Source organism: Linepithema humile, chromosome 8, assembly GCF_040581485.1.
Source record: "Linepithema humile isolate Giens D197 chromosome 8, Lhum_UNIL_v1.0, whole genome shotgun sequence".
Classification (NCBI taxonomy): domain Eukaryota; kingdom Metazoa; phylum Arthropoda; class Insecta; order Hymenoptera; family Formicidae; genus Linepithema; species Linepithema humile.
In genome coordinates, this window is record NC_090135.1 from 11,420,115 (window position 1) to 11,444,650 (window position 24,536).

Here is a 24,536-nt window from a genome sequence, read left to right on the forward strand (position 1 = left end):
TACTTCGCCTGCGCGAGAATCGAGTTCGTGTATTCGTATCGCGCATCGTGTACGTTCTACGTTTTAGTTCGAGCTGCAACGTTGCATAGTGAGGCACGTTCACTTTACTACGAGGCGCGACGCGCGCTGTACTAACTTGTTTCTGATTCAAAAAAAAAAAAAAAACAGAAAAAGTACTTCTAGTAGAACTTTCTTTTCTTTTTAGGTGGAAGTAGAATCGAAAATAAAAAAATCGGAAACTAATACGCGCGAGTCCGTTGGGACTTTATTTTTCGGAGCTCGTGTTTTCGCTGGAAATAAGGTGTGTGTAGCGCAGTGGTGCATTAAAGTGCAATTGCAGTTTGCTCGTCGGCAAGTGACCGAAGGTGATACACGTGGACGAGCGCGTGTCAGGTGAATCAATGGGAACGGAGTATTTGTTATTGAACGTATACTTGAGAGACCCATTCAGACCTATTTAAATAACAAGTAACGAGTTGCGACAGTTCACGCACACAACTCGTATACCTACGTGTTCATATAAGAAAGTAAAAGATAAATGAATAAAAAAGGATCGGGCTTGATTTCCAGAAATTATGTCGCATGTCGAAAGAAATATAAAGTATCGATGCTTATATTATTATCCCTTGATTCTGTTTTTTAAATAGATTTTATAACTAATTTCAAATAAATATGTATTTAATTTAGAATCGAGATTTCATCAAAATAATCTCTTTGTAATTAAATAATGAAAAATTCATAACAACGTTGTTTTATTTGCATTTCAAATATTCATCAGAAATGTACATAAAATAATTAATAATTATTCTTTTTTATTTGACGTCAAATATCATCAATTTTTAACAGCTTATAAATTATATATTTAAAATATCGATCTCTCGATATTTAAGAAAAATCAGCGCGAATTTAATTGAAACAGATATTTCGTTTATATCGTCCAAAGAATTCATTCTATGTTCTTTTATTTGCGTCATATGCGAGCAGTTTTCCTCGAGTTCAACCCTCCGACAGTTTTAAACGCCTTCCCTACATGCCTCCCCTACACGCGATGTCTATCGCGTTTCTCGTTTTAGGTTGCTAAGATTGAAGAAGGGTGCACGCACGGAAAACAAAAACGATTGTCATCGAGTTTGAACTAAAAATTTTTCAAGCTGGGCGACAGAAGAGGAAAGCATCGAAGAGTCAGAATGGCGGACGAAAGCCAGCAAGCTCAACAGCCAACTTCTAAACATCGCAAATTTTTGAGCCATCTGCCGATCGCCATCATAGTTCTCGAAGTGGTGAGCACCTTTAATTAATTGATTAAAATAAAATAGCTCCTGTGAAAAATATTTGCACTTTTAAGTTATACAAATTTGCTAATTAGGAAAGCAACAATTAAATTAGACAAATTAGAGTAAATATTTTGAGAACAAGATGTAAGAAAAGAAAACCGTAGCTAAAAAAACAAATAACCGTTTCAATTGTTTCACAAGTGAAGAAGTCGAAGCATAACGTAACGCATATTCTAGTCGCTTGTTTATTCGCATAGCGCTTGACAATATTTTTTTAAAAATATTTCTTCATTCGCTATTAGCATCACTCGGCGACACAGTTTTCTCCGTTTTTTATTGCTGCGCATCTCATTTCACGATATGCACAACGTTGATAGATTTAAATATGTATATATTTCATGTAATACACGTTCTCCAATGCAGATAGTGGCCATTTTTGCAATCGGCCTGGCGGTCGATCCGATGAATTCGTTCCAACGAATTTTCAACAGACCGCGTTTCAAGCTGGACGATGCTGCCACTATTTATATCACGATTGCAGGCTATATTCTTATCAACACGCTGTTCGTCATAAGCCACGTACTGGGTGATCGCATACCAAAAAGAACGGTAATGCTTTTATTAAATCGCATTAAAATTTGAGTAAAAGTTAATTTCGAGCTTCTGCGTCTCTCGTAACATATTTCATATCTATGACTTCTTTCTATAAGAAGAAATGAGTGACTATACTTGTGGTATACTTTTATACTCACGTAGACTATAAGATAAAAGGCTGTAGACTTCAAGAATAATAAGTTTTACTATGTCATTATTTCAACACTTTAATAGAAAAAAATCTGTTTCGTATGTTAAATATTTTTTTCCTTTCCGTAAAAATAAATTTTGATGGAAAAAAAAGAATGATAGTTACGTAAGTACCGATCGAAAACAATGCAGAAAATTACTTAAGAAAATAACGTAAACAGGTAGTTTCGCGTTCCAAATTACCTTGTCAATTTTTTGTAAATGTTCGCAATTTAATAATCAATGTAAATTGTAAGTTTATATCCTCGTTACATTGTGTCCATGCTGGAAAATGCCGTTAGCACACAACTAGGTACGCCTAGTCCATTTGTACAGCTGAGTCATTACGGAGTAAGCGACGACGTATGCGTTAATTAGCGGACGCATCAAGGCCTCGCTATGCGAGGCACGCTACAGTTATGCGATGTCGCTTTACGTGCCGCTTAAGAATAACGTATCGCTCGAGTGAAAATCGCCGAGTGTACGATCTGAGACTTATCAGACTTATCAGAACAGATGTCAATACATTAATTTCGTGTGTGTTACACGACTGAAAATATTTCAACTGTGCAAATTTCGCTTTGTGCATTTGGCATGTTTCTCGCGAAAAATAATCGATGGCATTTGCAATTAGATCTCATTAAGCAACGGAGAAATATCCTCACTTCGCAGTAATAAATACAACAATAAATAATAATAAGATATTTTTCTTCTGCATCCACGATGTAATTCGATCTCGGATTAATTCAATAAGTCACGATAATATAAAATTTATCGCGTTAATTATAAATGAATAACAAAAAGTGAATGACACACATATAAAGTAATTTTCTAAGTTTAGAACATAAATTCCTAAATACTAGGAATTATTAGGATGATCAGTTGCGAAATGCAATTTTAATCCGTGGCGTTTCATGTACGCAATACCAGCTTTATTTACTGGTTTATGCCGGTAATTAAAAATCAAATGATTGATAGATTGCGAGTTTGTTTTCACGCAAATATCAAATGCCATGCACTTCATTAGTAATTAATTCAATGTTACAGTTGGTGATGTTCGCGTCCGTTGGTGCGTTTATGCACGTGGTGGCCGGAAGTTTGATGATCCATAATTGGCGCAATATGAACGGTCCCTACTATTACGTGCACAACAACGAGATTCATCCGAGCAAACAGTACATGGACATGCTTGTATCCGCAGCCGTATTTACGTTCGTAAATGCAGCGCTGTTTATCGCCGAAATAATTGCAATAATAAGATATTCGTCATGAACAGCACATTTTCGTAAAAGATCTGATAATCTCAACATTTGATTTTATAGGAGTTGACTCGTGAATTTCGCCAAAGTTATGCATAGTCTGCTTAAAAAAAGACGTAAAAGATGTTAAATACTATTTTTAAACGTTATTGCAAGCAATTTCACCAAGTTTCTTCAAGTTTATATCGAAAAATATTAAATGGATGATTTTTAATACTTGTAAATTCTTCAAATAGGATTTAACAAATTTGAAACCAAAAATATTACATTTATTGCAATTATAATAATTTTAATTAAAATGGGTCACAATTTTTTTTAAAGCATTGATTTCATGAATCTCTTAAGAAAAAGGAATTATTAGAAACATAATAATAATATTATATAATATTCGTATTATCACAACAATAGCATTTAAGTAACATTGTGTATATGTATGTACTTATCTCATAAGAACAGTTAGTAGTAACATAATTTAGTTATATTATTATAGTTATATATTAGAATAGTTGTGCAACAGCAAGACCAAAACGTGAAATTGCAACTATGCGCACCACAGTCGCAATTTCGGAAAGTTCTTTGTTATTCGGCAAAGTATCTATTATATTTGTGTTCATAAATATCCGTCCATTTTTGTATCTAAAGCATTTATTTCTACAAAATATTTCAATAAATCAACTTTACGCTATTTTTAAGCGAGATGAGAAAATTTTTTCCACCTGTTTTATGCGCAAGTGCAGCTAAAAGAAACAAATTTACGCTAACTTCGCTCGTACTAATCGTGAGAGCGGTCTGATTAACCTGCCGCGATGCGGCACTTCACAGTTGACCAAAGTCATTGCGAAAAGATTCGCGAAACTATTGATAAGATGTATTACACAAGAGTTCCGTCATGAGCGAGCAGCCGTGTTGTGCAGGAAATTGTATTAACGCAACTTACGACGAAACCCCACCTGTCATCAAACCGATACGCGTCATCCAATTCGTTAGCAAATTATATATTTCTGTTGAAATTACTTCATTTGCTTTTAATCTCTCAAAATTGATTTATGTTCCTTGTATTTATTTGAATCATCAATAAAATTTATTTAAAGAAGTGTAATTTTTGTGTGAACGAAAAATATTAAATTTATTACAAGTTTAATTCATTTATTATAAGTAAAATTAACTTACGCGTCAGTTATAGCTTCAGCACCAACGGTGTGATGTTAATCTTGAAATTTAGTTGCTGGTAGCGACGGTGTTTGCGCTAACCGTGCACACGATCTCCAGGGATACTCCGTACGAGAAAATAGAAGAGATACTTTTGATGACACTTTACACGAGCTATCTTTTTATCGCACTGGTGGATATAATTAGCCAATTTAGCGGCGATCCGATACCAGACGTGCCGGTTAGTACAGATTTTGAAAATCATCACTTTTCATTTTGTTTTGCACAAATAAAAAAATATTTGTCATTTATTACAAGCTGGAGTACAATAAATAATCAGTTATTCTTTTTTTACTTGCTCTGTTATGTACATAAATATATCTACATTAATTATTTACATTTCATTGATTATTTATTGATTAATTCAAATTAATTATTTACAGATGTTTCTATTCGGAGTGATAGGTACAATCCTGTTCCTAATGGCAACATGTGGCATTTTTCTCGTCACAAATAGACCGGCGATAGCTCAATTATGGCGATTAACAACGAGCATGGCGTTATCAGGTGTTTGCAGTTTGTTATATCTATTAGACGTCTTTTTAATTTATTTATACGGATACTAAATGAACATGTGTATATCTGTGTGCGTATACACTGTAAATAAATGTTTAAATATAAAAAGTTCTCGTTTTATTATTTGCAAGTTACTGGAATTTATCTTTTATTTTGTGTGAACATTATTTTTTAAATTATATTACCACGTGAATGTTTAAAAATAAATGTAAAAAAGTTAGAAAACAAACACGTGAAGTAGCCGTTGCATAGCATAGCAACGATTTTTATTGGGACAACAAAAATAGCGTACAACATGTCGTTGCAGCCGTCAAAGTATAGCATTCGTTTCATTTATATATTACGTTGATATTCATAAACCAGCAAGATGGCAAAAGTAAAAATGCAATTGGATCGCAGCAGGCAATCGCAGCAGAAAACAAGCAGATGCGTGTCGACCTTGCTCAAGCCATTAAGGATATTTCAATTTGTGCATATTAAACATATTCTATTCAATTGAAATCAATAGAAAAATAGAATAGATCGAATAATCTTGTCTTGTGTTCTACAATTTTTTCTCGAGACAGTTCGCGGCATTGCTGCTGTTCGTGTTTACGATCTATATGATTGTCATGGTTCCTACGCCCATGAGTCATTTAGTCTGCATTCTCTTAATCGTCTTATCGGGCGCCTACGTCTTCGTCTTAGCCGTCGACTTGATCAGTTATTTCGCCAGGGGCGCCATACACATCATTCCGGTAATTTACGCTGCACTTATACGTTACTGTTTCAGTAAATTAAAGCCACGTGACAAAATTTCTTATCTTAATACTTTATACTTCTTCAATTGAGCATTTTTCGAAGTATGATAAATTATTGCATACATTGTATTTATTATTATTTAACACATAAAGTTGATTTTCTGATAATCTTCCGATTTCACTGTGTCTCTTTCTTTTTGTAATTATAATTCTTCGTAAATCATTACAGATGTCGATATTCTCCTTGCTTGGCCTCTTATTTTTTGGAATTGCTGGAATTTTACTTATTTGTAACGCCTACACACAACTCGTGATACAGATAGTGGTGACAACACTATGTCTGTTGACGGCGTTGTTGTTCTTAATTGACATCACGATGCTACTCGCGCAAGTCTCGGTTTATTATTAATCTTAAATATTTAAGATAAACACTCAATTGATAAAATTATATTTTCTGTACATCTGCAGATTTTGGAGAAGAAGGTGCTCGGTCTGTAAACGATGTTGCGGTGATACTGCGGAATTTTTACTGCGTAAAGACGAAGATCCGCGTGTCACACCCATAACATCCGCTATAGAAGTGAGTAGAAATCGACCCAGAGAGAAAGTTTCATCTCGCATCAAATCGTACATTTCATACTATAGAACAGAAGATTGATGACTCGCATTTTAAATGTATTCATTTCTACTTTCATGTACAAATGTAAAAAAGTAATTTTATTTATAACCAATAATTTTTCAGTAACGTTTGTGTAGTTCATTATTGTTTTATATTTTTCATGTTCTAATTTACGTTACGCCTGTTCGCAAAATGTAGATAATGAAGCACGATGTAACGACCAGTTTGAGCGACGTAAGAGTGCCACGCGAATTGGAGGACATTGCGACGCCCGATCACTCTTACCGTAAAATCGAATACCCCCAACGACGGGAGTACATCGATCGTCCCACCTGTGTGCCATCGATATGTAATCTCGGCGTAGCGCAAATTCAGACAGAACCGAATAAAGTCTCCGTCGTGGAGAGTCAAGTGAGCAACGCTCAATTTGATAGGTCAAATGTTAAGTCCGGCATTAAAGCTTCTATTTCCTCATTGCAATCACATTTAATTATGATATCTAAAGCGAGAAGTAGTGTGAATTTTTTTTATAATATATATTGAAATAAATTTACCGTCACTCGCAAATAAAATTTACGTAGATTCGTGTAACGTTTAAAATGTCATGTGAAACTTATTCTTAAATTCACGCATGCGTGGAATGAAATCAGACACCAAATACGATCACGAAAGAGACACCGATGCAGACGTTGAGCAAATGCGAATTCTGCTATCAGCAATTGAACTGCTTCCATTCGCCTTCCGTCAATGGAGGATCTACATCTACTCCGCAATTCCAAAACTTACAACCGACGTATCCCGCGATCGTGCAGTTCATTCGCGGAGAAGTCGGCATGCCGTGTTGTCCCGGGTAAGTTTGTACAATTCTTCTAACTTTAACGTCTAGAAAATGACACAGTCCTTCTTACAGATGCACATGCGGAACGCAGCAGCGACGGCATAATCATCATCACCAATCACAGCAATTAACACCAAAGCGGCTGACGTTGGAACAAAATCCGAGCAGAGCATTGACGAGTGAGACAACACAGCAGGTTGCGAGTAAATCTGATATACGGAATTGAAATCTTTATTGTTCAGAGTCAGATATTTGCGAGAAGAATCGGTACTTCAAACTTTTAACTATCACCATTTTTTCGGGAACCATTTATTTTGTCAATTTTGCAGTAGTTTCGAAATGTACAGACCTGACTCTGAATTTTGCGGTTATCGTTGTATGATTTGTAAATGATAATTCCCATTAAAGATCCTGCGTACAAAAGCACCGAAAAGAAACTGACAGAAGCATCAGAAACCGTCACGGAACACACCCCAACTTCTCACGTGAAATCGGACAAGAAACCTCAAGCTTTATCAGACGCCACTATGTATGTGTCGTGAATTTATATTTCCAAAAACAATTATACGAATATTTTATCCATTGAAGATATTTAAAAAAATGGTTACAATCAAATATTGAAAACTACAATCTATCGCGGTCTAATTAATCTTGTAATTAGTTCCAAACGAAAAGTCCATATAACAGAGATGAAAAGAGACGTAAAACCAGCAAACGCGAACGTTGACCAGGAATTCGATGAGAAAAATGAAAGAACGTACGAAGAGAGCGTTAAAAGGGAGGGAGAAGATTTGATTGATGAAATTGAACGAGACAGCGACAAAATCGAAAGAAGTAAAGGCGGAGGAGAGCACGGAGTTACAATTTACCAACAGTTTATGTGCGTGGCACAAGAGAATATAGAGGAGTCGACGAGACACAATGTAGCTACACAAATGTAGGCGTTAATCGTTTTAAGATTATACGACGGCCGATTTTACATGCGTACGATCGAGCCTCTCCAATTTTAGCTCATCGATCAAACGATTATTGTACTTTAATATTCTTAACTTTTCTTTCAAATTTTTTCAATTTATAAAAAATACAGATATTAAACTATAGAAACAAGTTAAATCGATTATCATACTAAGGGCCACTTTTTCCAACGTCGGTTAACTTTTCAGAATAGCCAACTTAAAACTCGAAACTTGTATATGTATATGTATATACAAATTTCGAGTTTTAAGTTGGCTATTCTAAAAAGTTACCAGTCGGTTAAAGTTAACCGACGTTGGAAAAAGTGGCCCTAAATCATCATACTATAATCCGAAGTAGAGAGTGAAGTATGTTGCTAACAAAACAATCGTTTTAGGAGCACAATGCTGATTACGCCAGTGAACAGCAGAACAAAACCTAGGACATTCTTGCACTTAAAGCTGAACAAAGTGGACCCCGTCAAAGACACGTAAGCTCTTGCAAATACATCATAAATCAATCACTATATGAATAGTTTTAACATCGTTGTTTGTCATTTAGAAATGTAGCCGACGAAAATCTTCATAAAAGGATAACATCGAGGACGACGAATGTGACACAAGCTGCTCAAACAGTACAATACGTTCGCGTTTATTAATTTACTAAATTTCGGCAAATAAATTTTCGCACCGTATTCCAATCTTATTCATATTTGCAGGTGAAACTTACTGAATCATCGAATCCTATTGAACATGAAGACATCGATTATTCGCTTTGCAAGCAACACAACAAGGTGACTTTAAAAAAGCATTGACAATTAATATTAATTTGATTTTATCCGAAAATTTTGATACCCTAATTATAGACTTTTCAGAGTTTGAAACCAATTTCGGACAATTCCAGATACCACACCGCCTTCAAAGATAAAAAGGGGAGATACTTCTGCGAATTTTGCGCCCCATTAGAAAGTAAAAAGGTAAAATTTTATATAAATATAATATCTTGCCTGTTGTAAAATCAAAAAATATTCTTACCTCAGTAAAAAAATGTTTTTATGCAATTTTTTAAGAAAAATGATATTTTTTAGCTATCTTTGCTAATAAAAAAATTTTTTAATTAAATTAATTTATTAACAAAACATGTTATCGCTTTAGATAACAAGCAGACTCGAAGGTATGGATTGGAAAAAGTTAAAGTGTGCGAATTGTAAATTCTTACTTCGCGAACGACGCGTTAAAACTGTAAGTGTCGGAATGATGATCCATTCAAGATTGTCGAAATCAAGTGACTAGATTCTGTTCATAGAATGGTCTGCTGAAATCAGACGCTTGTTCAAAATGTGGCTAATTGCATCCGGATTCTTTTTCCTCAATGTAACACATTATATATTGATTACAGGTAGGGTTAATTTTGCACAAATCATACAAACGTCGATATCGTGATAAACTATTAAAGTTTATTCCTTACAATTATAGTCAGATCAATGAATAAGTCAATGAATAATAACCTAATATTATTCACTTTATGCGGATATGCTAAAGAAACAGCGGTATTGATCACTGTTATTAACTGTAACTTAATGTAACATAATGCTTTCGGAAGAACATGATTCGTACTTTGTACTTGTATGACATTTCTTGAAACATGATATTTTCATCTTGTCGAATCATTTACACTGTAATATTATTATGTAATACTACTTATTGTCATTTCTACCTTCATGTTCAGTCTTATTCTTAAAATATAGCGTGATTTCTGAAAGTTTGGCATAATTTCTAATAACGCGTTCTCCAGAGGATTTCTTATTTCGAGCACGTAAAGATAACAAAAATATAACAGTAAAAAAATCTAAGACCTTTAAAAATTGTGCGATTAGAAAATATTTGTGGATGGTCAATCAGGCTTTATAAATAAATATAAGAACGCTCAACATAAAACTTAACTAATCAATATAAATCTGTAAGCTCATTTCGTAAGCAAGTCGCGATCATGTAGATCGTTAAAAAATAAATATGTGCCAACGATTTATACGCGATTTTAAAAATGGCAGCATGACATACACTTATTAAAATATTATAAAATATAAAATAAGCAATGTACCGAGTTTCCGGTAACATTTACATAAAAAAAAATCTTTACGCTTACATGCAAACACTAACGGCCGATAGCAACATTAATAGAAATAAAAAAATTATATCCCCGATTGTCATATTAATGCATGAAATAAACGTAAAAATGTCATCTTTGGTATTTGATGGCCGCCGTTTTCTAAAATTTGCGTAAGATGTCAAAAGAAACAAAAGGAAAAAGAAAAAAAGGGGGGGGAAAGGAATGGAGAAAAACATCCTTCCCATTATGAAATATGGCCGTTAGTGTGACTTAAGATTGGTTTTGGACGCTTCTTCTCACTCGCTGTATTATATGAAACGGCGCATGGTGCCGTCGCATTTTCCGACGCGGCACTTGACGCGTAGATCGGCGTAAAATTCAGCACGAAGTTCGACGCGCAATTCTGATTGCAACTCGACGTGAAATTGACCGGACCCGAACCCGCCACGGTCTCGTTTTCCACTTTTGCCGGAGTCACGCCGTAAAATTCGCAATTGTTAAATTTTCCAACTGTGGAACTCCCGATTGGCTTGTGAGCGCTCGTCTGTCCGTTGCAAAAACATGATCGGTGATCGCTGCAGTTTGCTGATAACGGCGCGCACTGATCGTAACCATCGCTACGATTAACGATCGACGACTGCGGATAAGTCATAAGATTCTTCGAATAGAGATAATTATTCTGCGACTGCAGTAGCATGTAACACGGTGCTGATGAACGACTTTGATGTGGAAAGGTCTGATACCGAACGGCGCCGGTAGAAATCGGCTGATTTTGATCAACCGTTTTGTTCAGATAATAATTATAAGTGGGATGGCAATAATCCGAGACTCCGGGATCATTTGGATATCGATATCCATTAAACGAGGAAGTTTTCGGCGACACGTATTTTATGCTGCTCTCCCAATTGTATATTGATTGATTCAATATTTTATCCAACGATTCGTAATTCTTTAAACTACTCGAATCTGTGGGCGAGTTCGGTAACGAGGGGACCAGATTAGAATTCCACATATCAAAGTTGGGAAAACTGTTCGCATCTGCGTCGTTCTTCCAGTACATCTTGTCCTTACAATGCTCGTTCAACAGCTGCACATTGTCGTTGATATCCGTGTTTACCTTCAGTTTATTATTGCGCGATTCGTCTAGCATAGCCGACATAGTCAGCATAGTGGAATAACGGGTACCGTTGCATTTGGCGGATTTGGAAGGACTGACACGACCGTTGCTTTTGGGCGGGCAGATCGGCGTGATCTGCTTCCGATTATAATTCGATTTGTTCTGCGTTGAAACCAAAGACACAGCTCTCTTAGGCTGCAAATATCTTCGAGTGATCTGCACATCGCCCTTATCGTTTACTGTGCCGCGATCTTCATACTAATGGAGATGCGATTTGCAAAGGAAAAATTAGATTTTGTAAAAATAGAGGTGCACAATGGCACCATTTTTCCAATCTAGCGGGATAAAAGTATTCTATCTAAAGATATTTTATGATTTTTTTATTTTTAAATTTGCATAATTTCGGAAAAGTATATTTCGTAAAAAAATTGTACAAAGAATACGCAAAGTATATAAAGAAAATATCAAAACATTTCGATCGATACGTGTACATTAATTTCATTTCACGATAGTGCTGAAAAGCACACAACCTATTTTCCGTTACACATTTTTTTACACTTCAAAAAATATTACGGCATCTGTGGTCACGCGACAAGTATGAACGTGTAATAAAGGATAACCGTTATGTTGACACTGTGACATGCTGACACATGCACATTCAAGCACGTATTTAAACATTGTGAACGCACTTTGCTGGACAAAATAATATATAATTGACTATATAAAAAAATAAAACTTTTACTGTTTACTTTCAAGAAGTAAATACGTAGATATTAATTAGATATGTTTCTTTCACGAAATTCTGCAAATTTTAAAATTGATATATTTAATGTAAATAATTTTAAAACAAAATAAATAAAACATCGGCATATAAATAAGATATTTTTGTCCCGCTAGATTAGAAAATGGATATTAGTCTGATTGCACCAATATTGATTTTTTTTAGTCTTTGCACACATGCGAAAAGAAACCTTTAGATTTCTCTGTTGAACATAATTTTAATCTAAATGGTATGTTGGTGTAATCCGGCCATAAGTTGAAGTAATTAAAAGACGAAGAGAGTTCAAGCATCAAGAGAAATGTATAAAATATTTGTTTGTTTTTTTTATATAATGTAGATGCATTAGTATAAATAATGAATTAACGTCGTATTGGAATGCACAGTTGGTTTCACATTAATTTAAAGATGATAATTAACTGAGAATTGCAAACCTCCTCCGATTGATTTTATCGAATTCCTCGAAATCGTTGCTGATGACTTAATTTGAGATTAAAATTTAAATGCACTTTATAATGTGTTTTGCTTATTAGATTATAACTATCTCGGTACTTCGTGGAGATAACATGTTTTCGAAATGTTGTGCGTAATTCGATAAGATGTGGCAATACAATGCGTTAAAAATAGTTTCGTAATATGCTCAACGCAATGCCTACATGTTTGCTGTAGATGATTAAAATATTTCAATTCGGAAGCACATTTCCATAAATCTCCTATTTATTGAAATTGTAGAAATTTCGATAGACAAGTATTCAGTCATTTTCAAATTTTATATTAAATGACACGACAATAACGATCCGATTTTAATTAGCTATAAGTACGAATTCGATTATTTTTATAGAAACTGTACTCGCATATCCTATATATTCTTCATGAGTGTCTAAACGTAAGATTCGATTATATTCACCGGAGCAATGTCAATAATACAAACAAATACACCGGCAGCTTATTTCTCGTTTACATACCATTTCAGCTTTTGCCAAGTAAATCCAAAGCTTGCGCCACGTACTGAATTTGTTTTGATCACTAAAATTGTACCGCATCTCCTTGGAAGCGTACCGAGTCGATAAAGGACTGCGATAATCGCAATACTCATTGTGCTGCACTTTCGAAACACTCATTGTTGATTGAGAGAAGCTCGTGTAAAAGAACTAACCGACATAACCGCGTGAATGAAACTACGTACACGATCAGCTGCAATCAGCTGATATTCCGTTATAGAGTCTAACCGAAATCTGAGCGCCTCGTGGTGGAAACGTAAGAAACTACTTGTATCTCTGGCTCTGTCGATGATCCAGTTATAATGGCACCAATTTCAATAAATTCTTTAGCTACAGCTTCTTTTTAGGCAAATAAAAATAACGTTTTATCCTAACATTGCATCAAAAGCAATTATTAAACTTATTTAAGTATTTAATTATTAGTTCATGTTTGCTGTGTTACATTTTATTTTAAAATATAAATTAAAAAATGCTAAAAATGATCGAAACTCTAATGTGCAAAATAAGTCAAACAAATAAGATTTTTGGTGATCGATAGCAATTAATTTTATATTTTTAAAAATATTTTTAGTTTACATTTAAATAATTTTTTATGTTCTGTTAATTGGATTTTATTATACACGGAGATTTATTATGCTCAACCCAAATATATTAATGAAACCAACATATACACATTCCATTAAGCATATAAGTTTGAAAAAAGTAATATAATGCTCTTTAAAATTAGTTTTTTTAATACAGCAAAAATATTATAATCAGCTATTGTCTCTCTTCGTCTATTTTTAATTGTAATTCGAAGATTGAAACTTACACTATTTCGTCGAGTGCAATTTTTCATATACGAAAGTCGATTATGTTATATTATTATTGTTGCAAACAAAACGGTATCAATTTTATATGATATTAAAATTCAAACTCGACGAAGTAACACACATTTCAATCTTTTTTTTTTAAACTGAAGCACTGGAATACAAAAAATTTGTATAAAATTATTATATTTTAGAAAAAAACTTTAAAAGTTACTACGCACACAAGTTTAAAAAAATACAATTATTGTCTTTTTTTTTGGAGAAATATAATTATAAATATATTTCTATGCTTCAATTCTGATCATTAAAATCTGACACAAAAAATGTACTCACTACATTAGAGGGATTCCAATCGACACGCGCCCATTCAACATGTACTTCGTTGCATTTGAAAAGTTTGGCAGGTCTCAATTTTCGTCTCGCTAAAGCTGCATTGCGATGTGATTTGAAGGAAACTATTGCGTAAGCTGCGTCGTGATTTGGAAATCGATAGATTGACACGTACTCAATATCCCATACTGATGCGTAAATTACCTGACGTAATAAAAGAAAATTCAAGTATAACAAAAATAAAAATACATTTAATGTAAAAAAAAACTAGACCATAAAGATAAAAATTGTAACAAAATCTAATTTTCAAAGCAGCTTTCGTTCATGCAAAAATGTTTAAAATTTTAGATGTTAAATTTATAAAGTACAAACAAAATATAAATGTAAGTAATAAAAAAACAAACTCGCCTTGACAACTTCTTCTGATGCAATATGCCATGGCAAAGGGCCAATGTAGAGCTTGCACTTGTTAATCGTTGCTAACACTCGTATCTTCCTGCCAGGTAGGATCTCATATTCGTCAAGTCGAGCGATGGCATGCACGGCATCCTTAGGATTTGTGTACATGATGAAGCAATAGCCTCTTGTTGTTTCGGCCATATCTACCATTAATCGGATCTGAAAGATCTCGCCGATCTCTTTGAACAACGGATACAAAGTGTCCTCGTAAATCGTTTTCGGGATGCGGCCGACGAAGATCTCGCACTCGATTCCAGGTGTTGGTCCATTCCATCGGATCGGCTGAATGCTGAGAATTCTCTGGCCGTTAATCTGCGTGGAAACTAGCTTATGCTCATGCAGAAGTTTTAAGATATTCTTATGAGTCTCCAATTGTCGGCGTAATGCCGGACACATAAGCGAGGACTTCGAGTTATTCTCATTTCCTACAATTGATCCTACAATTAATAAATTGTTGAAAATACATCAGTTAAATGCTGCAAGTTTATAGATTGAGTTTTATTCTATAAAATTCTCGTCATTGAAATATCTCGAAAATTATTAAACAGAACACAAATTTTAATCAAACAAACAGTAATAAAAAGTCAAGAATCTGTATCGCAAGTATCTTAATTGTATCATAAAATAGAATATGCTTAATAATTTTAATTGAAAAATCTGTTCACTAATAATGCAATTATAATATAAAAATTTATGACAAATTTGCATAATTCAAAAATATATAATATGTGTATTAGTGTAAAATAGCAGAGTTTCTTCCTAATTAATTGAATATAATATTAACATTAATTAAATACGAGACAACTTATAACGTATATATATAGAAAGTCTCTCATGTTGTGTAGCATTATACATTGTATGATAAACACTGCGTTCTCGTATCCGTAGAGAAACATTGCTTGAAATAACACATTATTACACAACAATATTATACTGAAGGGCATGTTTAATTTAACCGAAAAATTTCTAACGGAAATAATTTCAAGAGCAAGAGAAAAGATGTGGAAATACGACGAAGTATCAAAAATATGTTCGATATGTTAGAAACATCAGAAATTTATCGTCCTCTTAATCACCAGCTCTCCATTGCACATTTATTAAATTAGTTTTTAATTTGATAATATGCATACAATGATAATACTTTGCAGGAAACAACATTTGTTCATCCGGAAAATATCTTTTTAGTCATTGTGATGCTACGCATCGAGAACATATAAATAGCGATTAGAAAGCGCGGCCTGAAAAAAAAGAACAATGCATTTTCAACTCACCATTGTCCAAATTGTTCAGATTTGATGACGTCTCCTGCTGCATGATATTCATCGTGTTTTCCGCACCGGTAACGGAATAATACGGCCACAATATAGATTCCTCGCTCTTCGAGTTCAACTTTTCTGCCTCGCGCTTTTCCTCTTTCTTGCTTCTCCTTCGACTTGCTTTGTGGTTCTCCTTTGATTTATTACTTTCCATTTCGATACACAATCTCGATCAACAATCAATACCATCTGATTCAGAACAACCTTACGTAGTTATGGATACAAAAGTAATACACATGCATTTATAAGCACATATACATTAAACGCGTAATATATTTATAAACACTTAATATGTATAAACACAAATATATGCATAATGTATCTTTTTATGTTGAAACGTATCTTTGTAATGGATTCATTAGAGCGACATGAAGAACTACGACGCGAAGATCCTGCCAGCAAAGAGAACAACCGGATTGTGTGCTCATGGAAGGACGATAAATTTGAATGTACCAGGATTGGCGGATAGTTTAGCGTGGAAGGGATAGGTCTTTCTTTGCTTCTCTCTCTCTAACCACACGCGGCATTTCTTTTTCCTTGATTTCAGATGGAACGAGTGACGGCTGTCGGCACGCTTTTCATCTGTCCATCGCGCGGCAAGATTTATCTTTTTTTTTTTCTTTTTTTTTCTTTTCTTTTAATATATGCCGCCGCGCGACAAACAATTGATCTTATCGAGCGCTATACATGAAAGTTTTTAAGTAGCACTATGTTATATGAGATAGCTCCTGTGTTTCTTTTGGGAAAAATTTATCCTTCAAATTGAAATTCTAAATTTTAGCAATAAGATGCTATTCTAAACGTTGAAACTCACAAATTTCTTTATCCTTTTATTTATAAAAATTTGCATATCTATTTTTTATATTGGAATAAGGTCGATGATGTAAGAAAATTTAAATAAAGAGAATGCTTATTCGTTAGATAGTTTTGATATAAATATGTTTTTCGCTTTCAGTTTTATTTACATAGATGATGACACGTTTATGTTAGAGTATATTATTTATTTATATTTATTTATTCGTGTGACTCGTGATCGCGTTTGAAAGGACGTCAGATTTTATTGAGACTTGAATATTTTTAAGACTCGTACTTATTTATTTGATGTGTCGTGATGGCCAATTTTCGTGTTAAAACAATGTTATACTTTTATTACACTCATAAAAAATCGACGAAAAATTCCAACTGAATTTCAATTCTGCTCTACAATATATAAAATTCATAAGAAATTCTTAATATTCTTATTTTATAACTGTTTCGCATATTCTTGTTTACTTTTATAGAGATCAGATATTTTATCATTTGGTTTGCAACCTCGGATTTATATTTATTGGCAGTATTTATATAAAGTTTAAAAAGTTTTGTATTTGCGGATATAAATAAAAATTCTATAGAAATTAATTTCTCATAAAATTAATCGAGAAATTATTATAATATTTAAGTTGCTTTCTTTTTCTTGAGACATTCTCGATAGAGCGTCAAGAACTGAAAGACGTTAACGAGATTTAACGTGTTGCGAACGGGTTCAAGGTACGAGGTGTGCGACGAGCTTCTCCGTGACATATATTCATAGTTTCGCATCGTCCTGCGCCATTGCACCGTGTGATAATAGCATTGTTATTTACTGGTCGCATGCAGACAGTCCTCCTTATTACATGACACACGGTGCCGCCAACCCGGTAACTCCACCTTCGTAATATTTCTTCAGTCGTCGTTTGTACGCGTCGTGACGAGAAGCTTCGTTTTGTAATAAGTATCGTTCAGTTGTGCGACTGCAACTGATAACATACTGATTTTCGTTATCAAGCAGTCAGTAAAGTGTTTAAATCATCGAGTCTATTCGAGGCGATGTAAATTAAGCGTTTATTTTAAAAAAATATAAAAAGTACTTACTACTTAACAATAAACAATTGCAATGAATAATTTCAAGAAAAATATGTGCTCTGTTTGTGTATTTTAAGTACAGTATCGACAATTAATTCGTAAGTATTTTTAGGAAATTGTTTTCTTCTGGTACAAAATAGATTGATTCTATCGTATTCAAATTAATTTTGTTACAAAATAATTTTTTTTATATGATATGACTTATTAAAACATTATTAAAACATTGATTTCACATACAAAAATATAGTTTAAATTAATTCTTTTTGTCAACAATTTTGTCAATTTCTATATAAATATTCGCAAATTAATGGAAACAATACATTTAGTAAAAATACTTTAAACATGTAGTGTGTTTTCGGACAAAGTTAAAAATTATTGTTTTTATGTTCTAATATTTTTATTACTATTATTATTGCAAGTTTTTCATAAAAAAATTTTCAAAATAATTTATATTGCTTTATGAGATAAGAACTTTTGTTGTAAAAATTTTTGCTTTTTTCGTGTGATGCGGATATAACTATTATTTATCGTCGACCGGATATCTTTGTGAACGCGACAAAAAGTAATTACTAATGCAAGAATAGTGGTGTTTGAAAGGTAAATGAGAACAGTTTGTTAATAGCTTGAGAAATTGTGTAATGCTTCGCCGAAAAGAGACGACACTTTCGCAAACTGCTGCTTGTTTCCCGTTTCTTTAGTCGCTTGGCATCGCATACTTAGTTTGCATCATGTGGAACCGCAAAGTATTCATCAGAATAATTGAAGTGGTACGTGATAAACAAATTTTTAATCTATTCTTTTATTTTAAATTGTAGATTACACTTGAATACAAAAGTTAATGCATATGATATCATATGAAAGCGCTAGGATCTTTATCATAATATTTGAAAATTTGACATAGAAAGACAACAATTAGAATAAGATACTTTTCCATGTATTTATGATATCTCGGACATCAAACATGTAAATATCGGCTCGAAGCTCTTGATGTTACTTATGATGTTACAAACTATAAGCTCCAGCATTGCGTGATAAGGAAATTAAGCATGTAATTATCGAATTGCAGCTCCTATGCATCGCTTGCGTCGTGGCGCTTCGAGTAACAGACGATGAGAGTCGAAGGGTATTTCATTACCTGAGAAATCGCAGCAGGGAGTGGTCGCTGTTGCACAACGTGACATGGGGCAGCATAGGTGATTCACATTTTGACTTTGACACCTGACTGTGCCTATAATCGACTCGTACTATTCGTACTACTCATTTCCTGATTTCTGCGAATTTAGGCGCTGCTCTCGCAACAGCGACTTGCGGTGGATACATCATTGTAACGACGGGTCTTTTGATCGCCGCGGCCACCGGGGAACTTCGCGGCCGAAAGACGGTAATTGCTTTCTTTTTCTCATGCGTCGTACCTGTGTGTTTCGTAACACCGCCAATACGTCAACTGGAACCGCGATAGCATGCGCGGTAGGAAAAATTCTACAACTATTACCTATAATAATTTCTTGACTCTAATGCGGAGAGATTAGAAGAGTAACAATGCGTCGACATCATTGCATTTCCGGTTAGCTATTTTTTAAAAATTTGCAAATTGAAATTGTAAAAAGATCCAAATAATTTATTGGTCAGTCAAAAAATTAAAAAGTTTGAAATCAAAAGTGTAAGATTAAGACCTTAATGTCTTATATTTTCTATTAGATATTTTTAATTCTTAATATTTAAATATGCTAATTAAAAAATCTAGAGCTATTCGAATAATTTATTAAATTATTAAAAAGTTAGAAAATTTCAAAGCAAAAATTTTACAAGACATTAATTAATAACGCTTCGTATAATTAAACAATATTTTTAGTATAATATTTTTCGAGCTTATATTACATTCCTGTCTCTTGCAGGATGGGCAATGCCATCTATTTTGTCTTATTGTTATAAACAAAAATTCCTGTCTCGTAGGAAAAAAAGAAAGTCGAAAGGCTCTTCTGGAAACAAGATTTTCACACCAATCTAGTTTAATATTTATTAATAAACAAGAAGAGTGGAAAGATTTTTTCTCTATTGCTCTTTACGCGATAATCATACAGAATCACCTTATCAGTAACGTTTTTTTCTTGCTGTGCAAGAAGTCCATTAGAACTTTTACGTAACACAGATCGATACGATGGCAGGAGTTGGACTTATTTCAACATATCGAGATTCTTCCCAGGCATTCTTAATTTATTCCGAGGTTGGTGTCACAAGTGAAAATACACTTCGTATAAACCTCGGCGAGATTGTAGTGGCGTGAGAAAATCGGTAGCGCGACGCGAAGGTGTCATTGAAGGGCCAAGGATATGAATATTCTTAAGCTGCTAGCTGCTTGCACGTATCGTCGTGTACGTAATCGCAGCCTTGGTCAATTGAGACACGTAATGTTGCTCATTTAATGACTCATGACTGAGGCTGGGCTGCATAACTGGATTTCCTGTATTCCTATGTCAGTGTCTTCTCAGAACATATACTAGGTGTTTAAAAAAAAGAATAACACATACTTGGTCTTAATATAATCATCGTGTCGTGACCCTGAACGCATGTAATATCGATTCGCATTTGCTACAAGGACTTGCTCTACCTAAAGTTGCATAATAAGTTTCCATGCATAATCAATCGGTTCTGCAAAGCGTAAATAAATCGCATCAATGTACGATACGATGTAACGGATGAAGTATTACCAAGTGCTATTGTAATACAGGAATTTTTCCTACTCGGACTGGGTGTGATCCTCTTCGGAATAGTCGGCGCCTTGTCGTTGGCGTCTATCGACAGTGTTCCTGAGGACTTGATCGACAATGCCGCGGTTTTAGGAACGCTGTGCTTGCTCACGGCATTAGTATTCGTCGTGGATTTACTAATGAGACCGCCTCGCAGAAAGGACAAGCAAGAAGAGGCGCGGATCATTGAAAAAGATTTAGGTAAAATGATTTAGGCATAAATATTAAATATTAAATTTTGAAAGAACATTTGATTCGTTCAAACTGGACGAGTAAAAAAAATATAAAGAAATTCTAACCAAAAGTTAATAGAGTTAATAAATTTACAATCTATTATATTTTTCTGCACTCATTTATGTATATTATTTAGTCATAAATTATTAATAAATATATTTATCTAAAAAAATATATTGAAACATTAGGAAAGCGGCAGATAACGCCAGTAGTAAGCGCCGAGAACACAAAATCGAAACCGAAATCGGCCGTCGTGAAAATCCCCGAGGAAGAGAACGGTCGTGTGAACGATGCTTTTCAGAAGACAGATAATCATCGCTCTGATCCCGTGATATCGCGCGAGGAATCACCTAGAACTCGTTCGCAAGACTCTAGGGACGATCGCGAACGTCGTGGCGATCAGGAGCCAAGAGAACACACGCAGAATTTTGAGAACGGCCGAGCTCTGCGTGATTCGCAGCGGTATCGAGAGGTGGAGACGCCGCGATCTAGCGCACACGATCCCGATCGCAGGATCGAAGAATCCAGAATAATGTACAAGAGTCGAGACATTTATCAGCGACCGATCGACGAGATCGACACGCCGCGGTTTCCAATGGAATACGAAAAAGGAGATCCAATGTTCGCGAAAATCGTCAATCCGAGTGTGAAGATTATGAGAGTCGAGCGGGATGTCGAAGAGGCGCTCGACAACTACAGGTGATTTGTTGCCTCCAGATTGGAATTGGAATTCGTCGCGTTTTCGGCTCGGAAATTTCATTTAAGCATCGGCAATATTTACGTCAACTATCTTGGATTTTGCCATCGGCAACAAAAAAATATTGATTTTTTTTCTATTAAAAGTATTCTAATTTATCGATATTAAATTCTTAGAAAAGTTAATTTTTAACATACAATTTTTTTTGTATAAAAATTGTAAAAGATGATTGTGTTCCATATCTGTTTGTTTCGTTTTTTTCAATATTCGACAATTAGTTCAATATAGAAATTAAAAATATGATTACTTAGATTTAAGATCTATTTTTTTAAATTAAGAGTCACTAGTGCGGATATGAATTGCGAAAATTACTCGTGTAATTTTCTCATTTCTGATGCTATGATTCAAGATGCTTGATGCATATAGCACCGATTCTTAAATATAATTTCATTTGAACGCGAACAGATATTCGGACAACAGCCAATACGACAACGTGCCGATCAGGATGCGTGGTTCGTCATCCGGGATTCTAAAGAGTTATCAGCGCGATCCGTCCTTCAACATGCCTCCTCCGCCTAAAGAGTATCGATACAGAGGACGGGAGCGAACTAAGGACGAGATCGAGATGCTGGAGGAATACCTCGGCGTACTGAAAACCACCGGGACGCAAACTGCACCGTCATCGCCAAACGATCCAGGATACGTTCGACATACCGCAAGTAATTGGCCGCAGGAACTGAAGTCGAGACTTAGCTCCGATCATAGCAGAATTTAACCCTTTCATGATCAACGAGCACTTTTGATCCTATTTTTTAATCACAAGTTTATTGGCAAGTTTTAGTTTAGTAAAAAAAAAAATTTTACGTGTAAAATAATTAGTTTTCTCTCTCAAAGCTTTTTCATATTAATTTTGTAAATATCATATATATTCTTCTATTAGTATTTATGATATTCACAAATTTAGCCACGAAAGGATTAAAGCGATCAAAATATAAGAATCATTAATTCGTTAATATTTTTTGTGGGATTTTTGTATGCAATAAAAATTTAACTTCTTAAATAATAATTTTAACAATGCGCTAAAAAAATATGGTTAATTGTAGGAGAAGCTAAACTTTTGAGAAAAAGAATATTTCCATAAATTAAAATTATATCGAATAGAAATGATTCTACGTAAAAAAAGTAGAGAAGAATTTTGATTTAATTATTGTGTATGAAATATACGAGGTGCCACAAGTAACATTTATACTTAAATAATAGTTGTATAAATAGTAGCAAAAAGCGAAATAAGTAAAAGGATAACTATCACAGGTTTGCAATGATTTCGGAGTTTAATATATGAGTTTTTCAGCATAACAATTTGTGCCTGTCGCCTCTAGAAGTTTTTTACTTTGCAAACCTATGATAGTTGGAATAAAGCGAGGTAAAAGCAAGAATATATCATACACGTACAAATTTCAATATAAAGTTAATAATCTTTGTTCACATCGTACATCTATATGCATACGTACAATTATTATTAATAATTTTTCTGATAATATATGATCATTGTATGGTTAGTTTTTTTCTTCAACAGTCATTCTCTCGACGTTGTTAATATTGGCGTTACACTGCCACGATGGATGTAATCTCTATTTTTATTTGCTTGTTTGTCTTTATAAAATTTTTTAATATAAATAAACGCTATACAAGTCCATCGTTGCATTCGAATGGACGGCTTAGATATTTGAGCATCCGTCATTTTCTCACGATCTTTTCTTTCTCAGTGAGTCCTACGGATATTCCTGACGACAAATTAGTACAATCCGTTGAGGCCCGGGCCACTGCGTCGGAACGGACCTACTATCCCACTTGGTACCCCATGTAGCTTAAACATTAAAGTTGGTACCTTATGTAAGTCACATTAAAAGCGGTACCATATGAAATATAAGCTATTTAGGCGGTCTTCACCTGTTAAACTCGAAGATTTTTTTATGTATAATACATAATCGATAGCTTAACTTAGTTACGATTTTATAGATTGACTAATCTGGATCGAATATCAGTCGCAAAGGGAGCGTGTCGCGTGATGAATGAGCTTATCTCATGCCGAGACCGATGCTGGCGCCTTGAGTATTGGACGCCCGCTGCTCCATGGTAATATACTGTCTGATTAGGCGTGAAATTTCGTGTGCCTGCTCCGTCTGTAGCCTGGTGATACGCTGCTGCATCAGATTGCCACACTTCATATCAAGATAGAGTGTGCCCTCTTCAGATTTGACCTTCCGGGTGGAGATCACTTCAGAATAGGGATAATGATACAGCGTTTCCTAGAAGAAAACGAAACAATGATACGTGGAAAAAGAGAAACGCTACCACGAGAGAAAAGACGAGCGTTTCGAAATGGTGCCACTTACATGTGTGATTAGATCTATAAAGTGCACTCCATGTCGATTGAGAGCAAGAATGTGATCGGCGCCCTTTTCCTTGCCTTCGGGTACTCGCTTTACCGCAAAGAAACTTGATCCAAAAAGCGGCCACTTGGACAATATTTCTAAAAAAAGAAAAAAAAAAAAAAAAAAAAAAAAAAAAAAAAAAAAAACAAGAAAATGTATATTAATCTTTTTTTTCACGACAGTTTTTTAAGCGTTTATCGCTCAAGTCTTTTTGCTTGTAAATATTAAAATAAGCTTTCAAAAAACACAGAAACAGCTCTCTCCATCTAGCACATGCGAGCCGACTATTTGAGTTTCGAATTTTCCATGGCTTTGTAACGCGTGGATTGATCAAGCTCTTAAATTATTATAACATTATTTGTTGCAAAAATAAGTTAAGAGCCGATTCAATGCAATTAAAAATCTTACACTCAAATCGCTTTAATTAAACT

General features: G+C 34.3%; 6 protein-coding genes across 31 annotated transcripts in view; 3 read left to right on the forward strand and 3 right to left on the reverse strand.

Moving 5' to 3' along the window:
- Positions 1 to 13,414, reverse strand: part of Adsl (adenylosuccinate lyase) — a 21,006-nt gene extending 7,592 nt beyond the window's left edge. The window contains exon 1 of the mRNA XM_012369650.2: positions 13,162 to 13,414. Within this exon, the coding sequence (XP_012225073.1) occupies positions 13,162 to 13,317 (156 nt within the window). The 5' untranslated portion in view covers positions 13,318 to 13,414. The remainder of the gene's footprint in view (positions 1 to 13,161) is intronic.
- LOC105673779 (uncharacterized) lies at positions 24 to 4,001 on the forward strand. Of its 2 annotated transcripts, none has more exons than XM_012369651.2 (4): positions 24 to 393; positions 1,074 to 1,280; positions 1,698 to 1,883; positions 3,105 to 4,001. In XM_012369651.2, exons 2-4 carry the CDS (start codon positions 1,188 to 1,190, stop codon positions 3,327 to 3,329), a joined length of 504 nt encoding a protein of 167 aa, XP_012225074.1. In that variant the 5' UTR covers positions 24 to 393; positions 1,074 to 1,187; the 3' UTR covers positions 3,330 to 4,001. The 2 variants fall into 2 exon arrangements, with proteins under 2 accessions (XP_012225074.1, XP_012225075.1); XM_012369652.2 differs by having other exon boundaries at positions 24 to 301.
- Positions 5,326 to 10,058, forward strand: LOC105673777 (uncharacterized). 9 transcript variants are annotated; one of them, XM_067360515.1, is made up of 15 exons: positions 5,375 to 5,510; positions 5,608 to 5,778; positions 6,011 to 6,168; positions 6,250 to 6,361; positions 6,599 to 6,811; positions 7,051 to 7,250; positions 7,311 to 7,441; positions 7,647 to 7,767; positions 7,900 to 8,175; positions 8,590 to 8,682; positions 8,754 to 8,835; positions 8,911 to 8,985; positions 9,058 to 9,168; positions 9,347 to 9,433; positions 9,498 to 10,058. In XM_067360515.1, exons 1-15 carry the CDS (start codon positions 5,409 to 5,411, stop codon positions 9,537 to 9,539), a joined length of 1,974 nt encoding a protein of 657 aa, XP_067216616.1. In that variant the 5' UTR covers positions 5,375 to 5,408; the 3' UTR covers positions 9,540 to 10,058. The 9 variants fall into 9 exon arrangements, 6 of the variants coding, with proteins under 6 accessions (XP_067216618.1, XP_067216616.1, XP_067216613.1 ...); XM_067360517.1 differs by having other exon boundaries at positions 5,371 to 5,510; positions 7,900 to 8,118; positions 9,347 to 10,058; XM_067360512.1 differs by having other exon boundaries at positions 5,379 to 5,510; positions 9,347 to 10,058.
- LOC105673776 (uncharacterized) lies at positions 9,629 to 17,403 on the reverse strand. Its single transcript, XM_012369647.2, has 4 exons — positions 16,067 to 17,403; positions 14,745 to 15,232; positions 14,340 to 14,540; positions 9,629 to 11,676 (listed from the first exon to the last, which is right to left on the reverse strand). Exons 1-4 carry the CDS (start codon positions 16,263 to 16,265, stop codon positions 10,546 to 10,548), a joined length of 2,019 nt encoding a protein of 672 aa, XP_012225070.1. The 5' UTR covers positions 16,266 to 17,403; the 3' UTR covers positions 9,629 to 10,545.
- Positions 17,404 to 17,752: 349 nt separating this feature from the next.
- On the forward strand, positions 17,753 to 24,259 carry LOC105673774 (uncharacterized). Of its 11 annotated transcripts, XM_012369645.2 has the most exons (8): positions 17,753 to 18,090; positions 18,556 to 18,589; positions 18,691 to 18,759; positions 19,059 to 19,185; positions 19,276 to 19,373; positions 20,721 to 20,940; positions 21,162 to 21,672; positions 22,136 to 23,395. In XM_012369645.2, the coding sequence occupies exons 3-8, from the start codon at positions 18,721 to 18,723 to the stop codon at positions 22,443 to 22,445; spliced, it is 1,305 nt and encodes a 434-aa protein (XP_012225068.1). In that variant the 5' UTR covers positions 17,753 to 18,090; positions 18,556 to 18,589; positions 18,691 to 18,720; the 3' UTR covers positions 22,446 to 23,395. The 11 variants fall into 11 exon arrangements, 10 of the variants coding, with proteins under 10 accessions (XP_012225068.1, XP_012225067.1, XP_012225062.1 ...); XM_012369644.2 differs by lacking the exon at positions 18,556 to 18,589; XM_012369639.2 differs by having other exon boundaries at positions 17,754 to 18,090; positions 18,556 to 18,759.
- Positions 23,134 to 24,536, reverse strand: part of Myo10A (Myosin 10A) — a 149,990-nt gene continuing 148,587 nt past the window's right edge. For all 7 annotated transcript variants that reach the window (XM_067360509.1, XM_067360508.1, XM_067360506.1 and 4 more), the window contains 2 exons: positions 24,067 to 24,203; positions 23,134 to 23,979 (listed from right to left, as the gene is read on the reverse strand). In XM_067360509.1, coding sequence (XP_067216610.1) covers positions 23,749 to 23,979; positions 24,067 to 24,203 — 368 coding nt within the window. In that variant the 3' untranslated portion in view covers positions 23,134 to 23,748. The remainder of the gene's footprint in view (positions 23,980 to 24,066; positions 24,204 to 24,536) is intronic.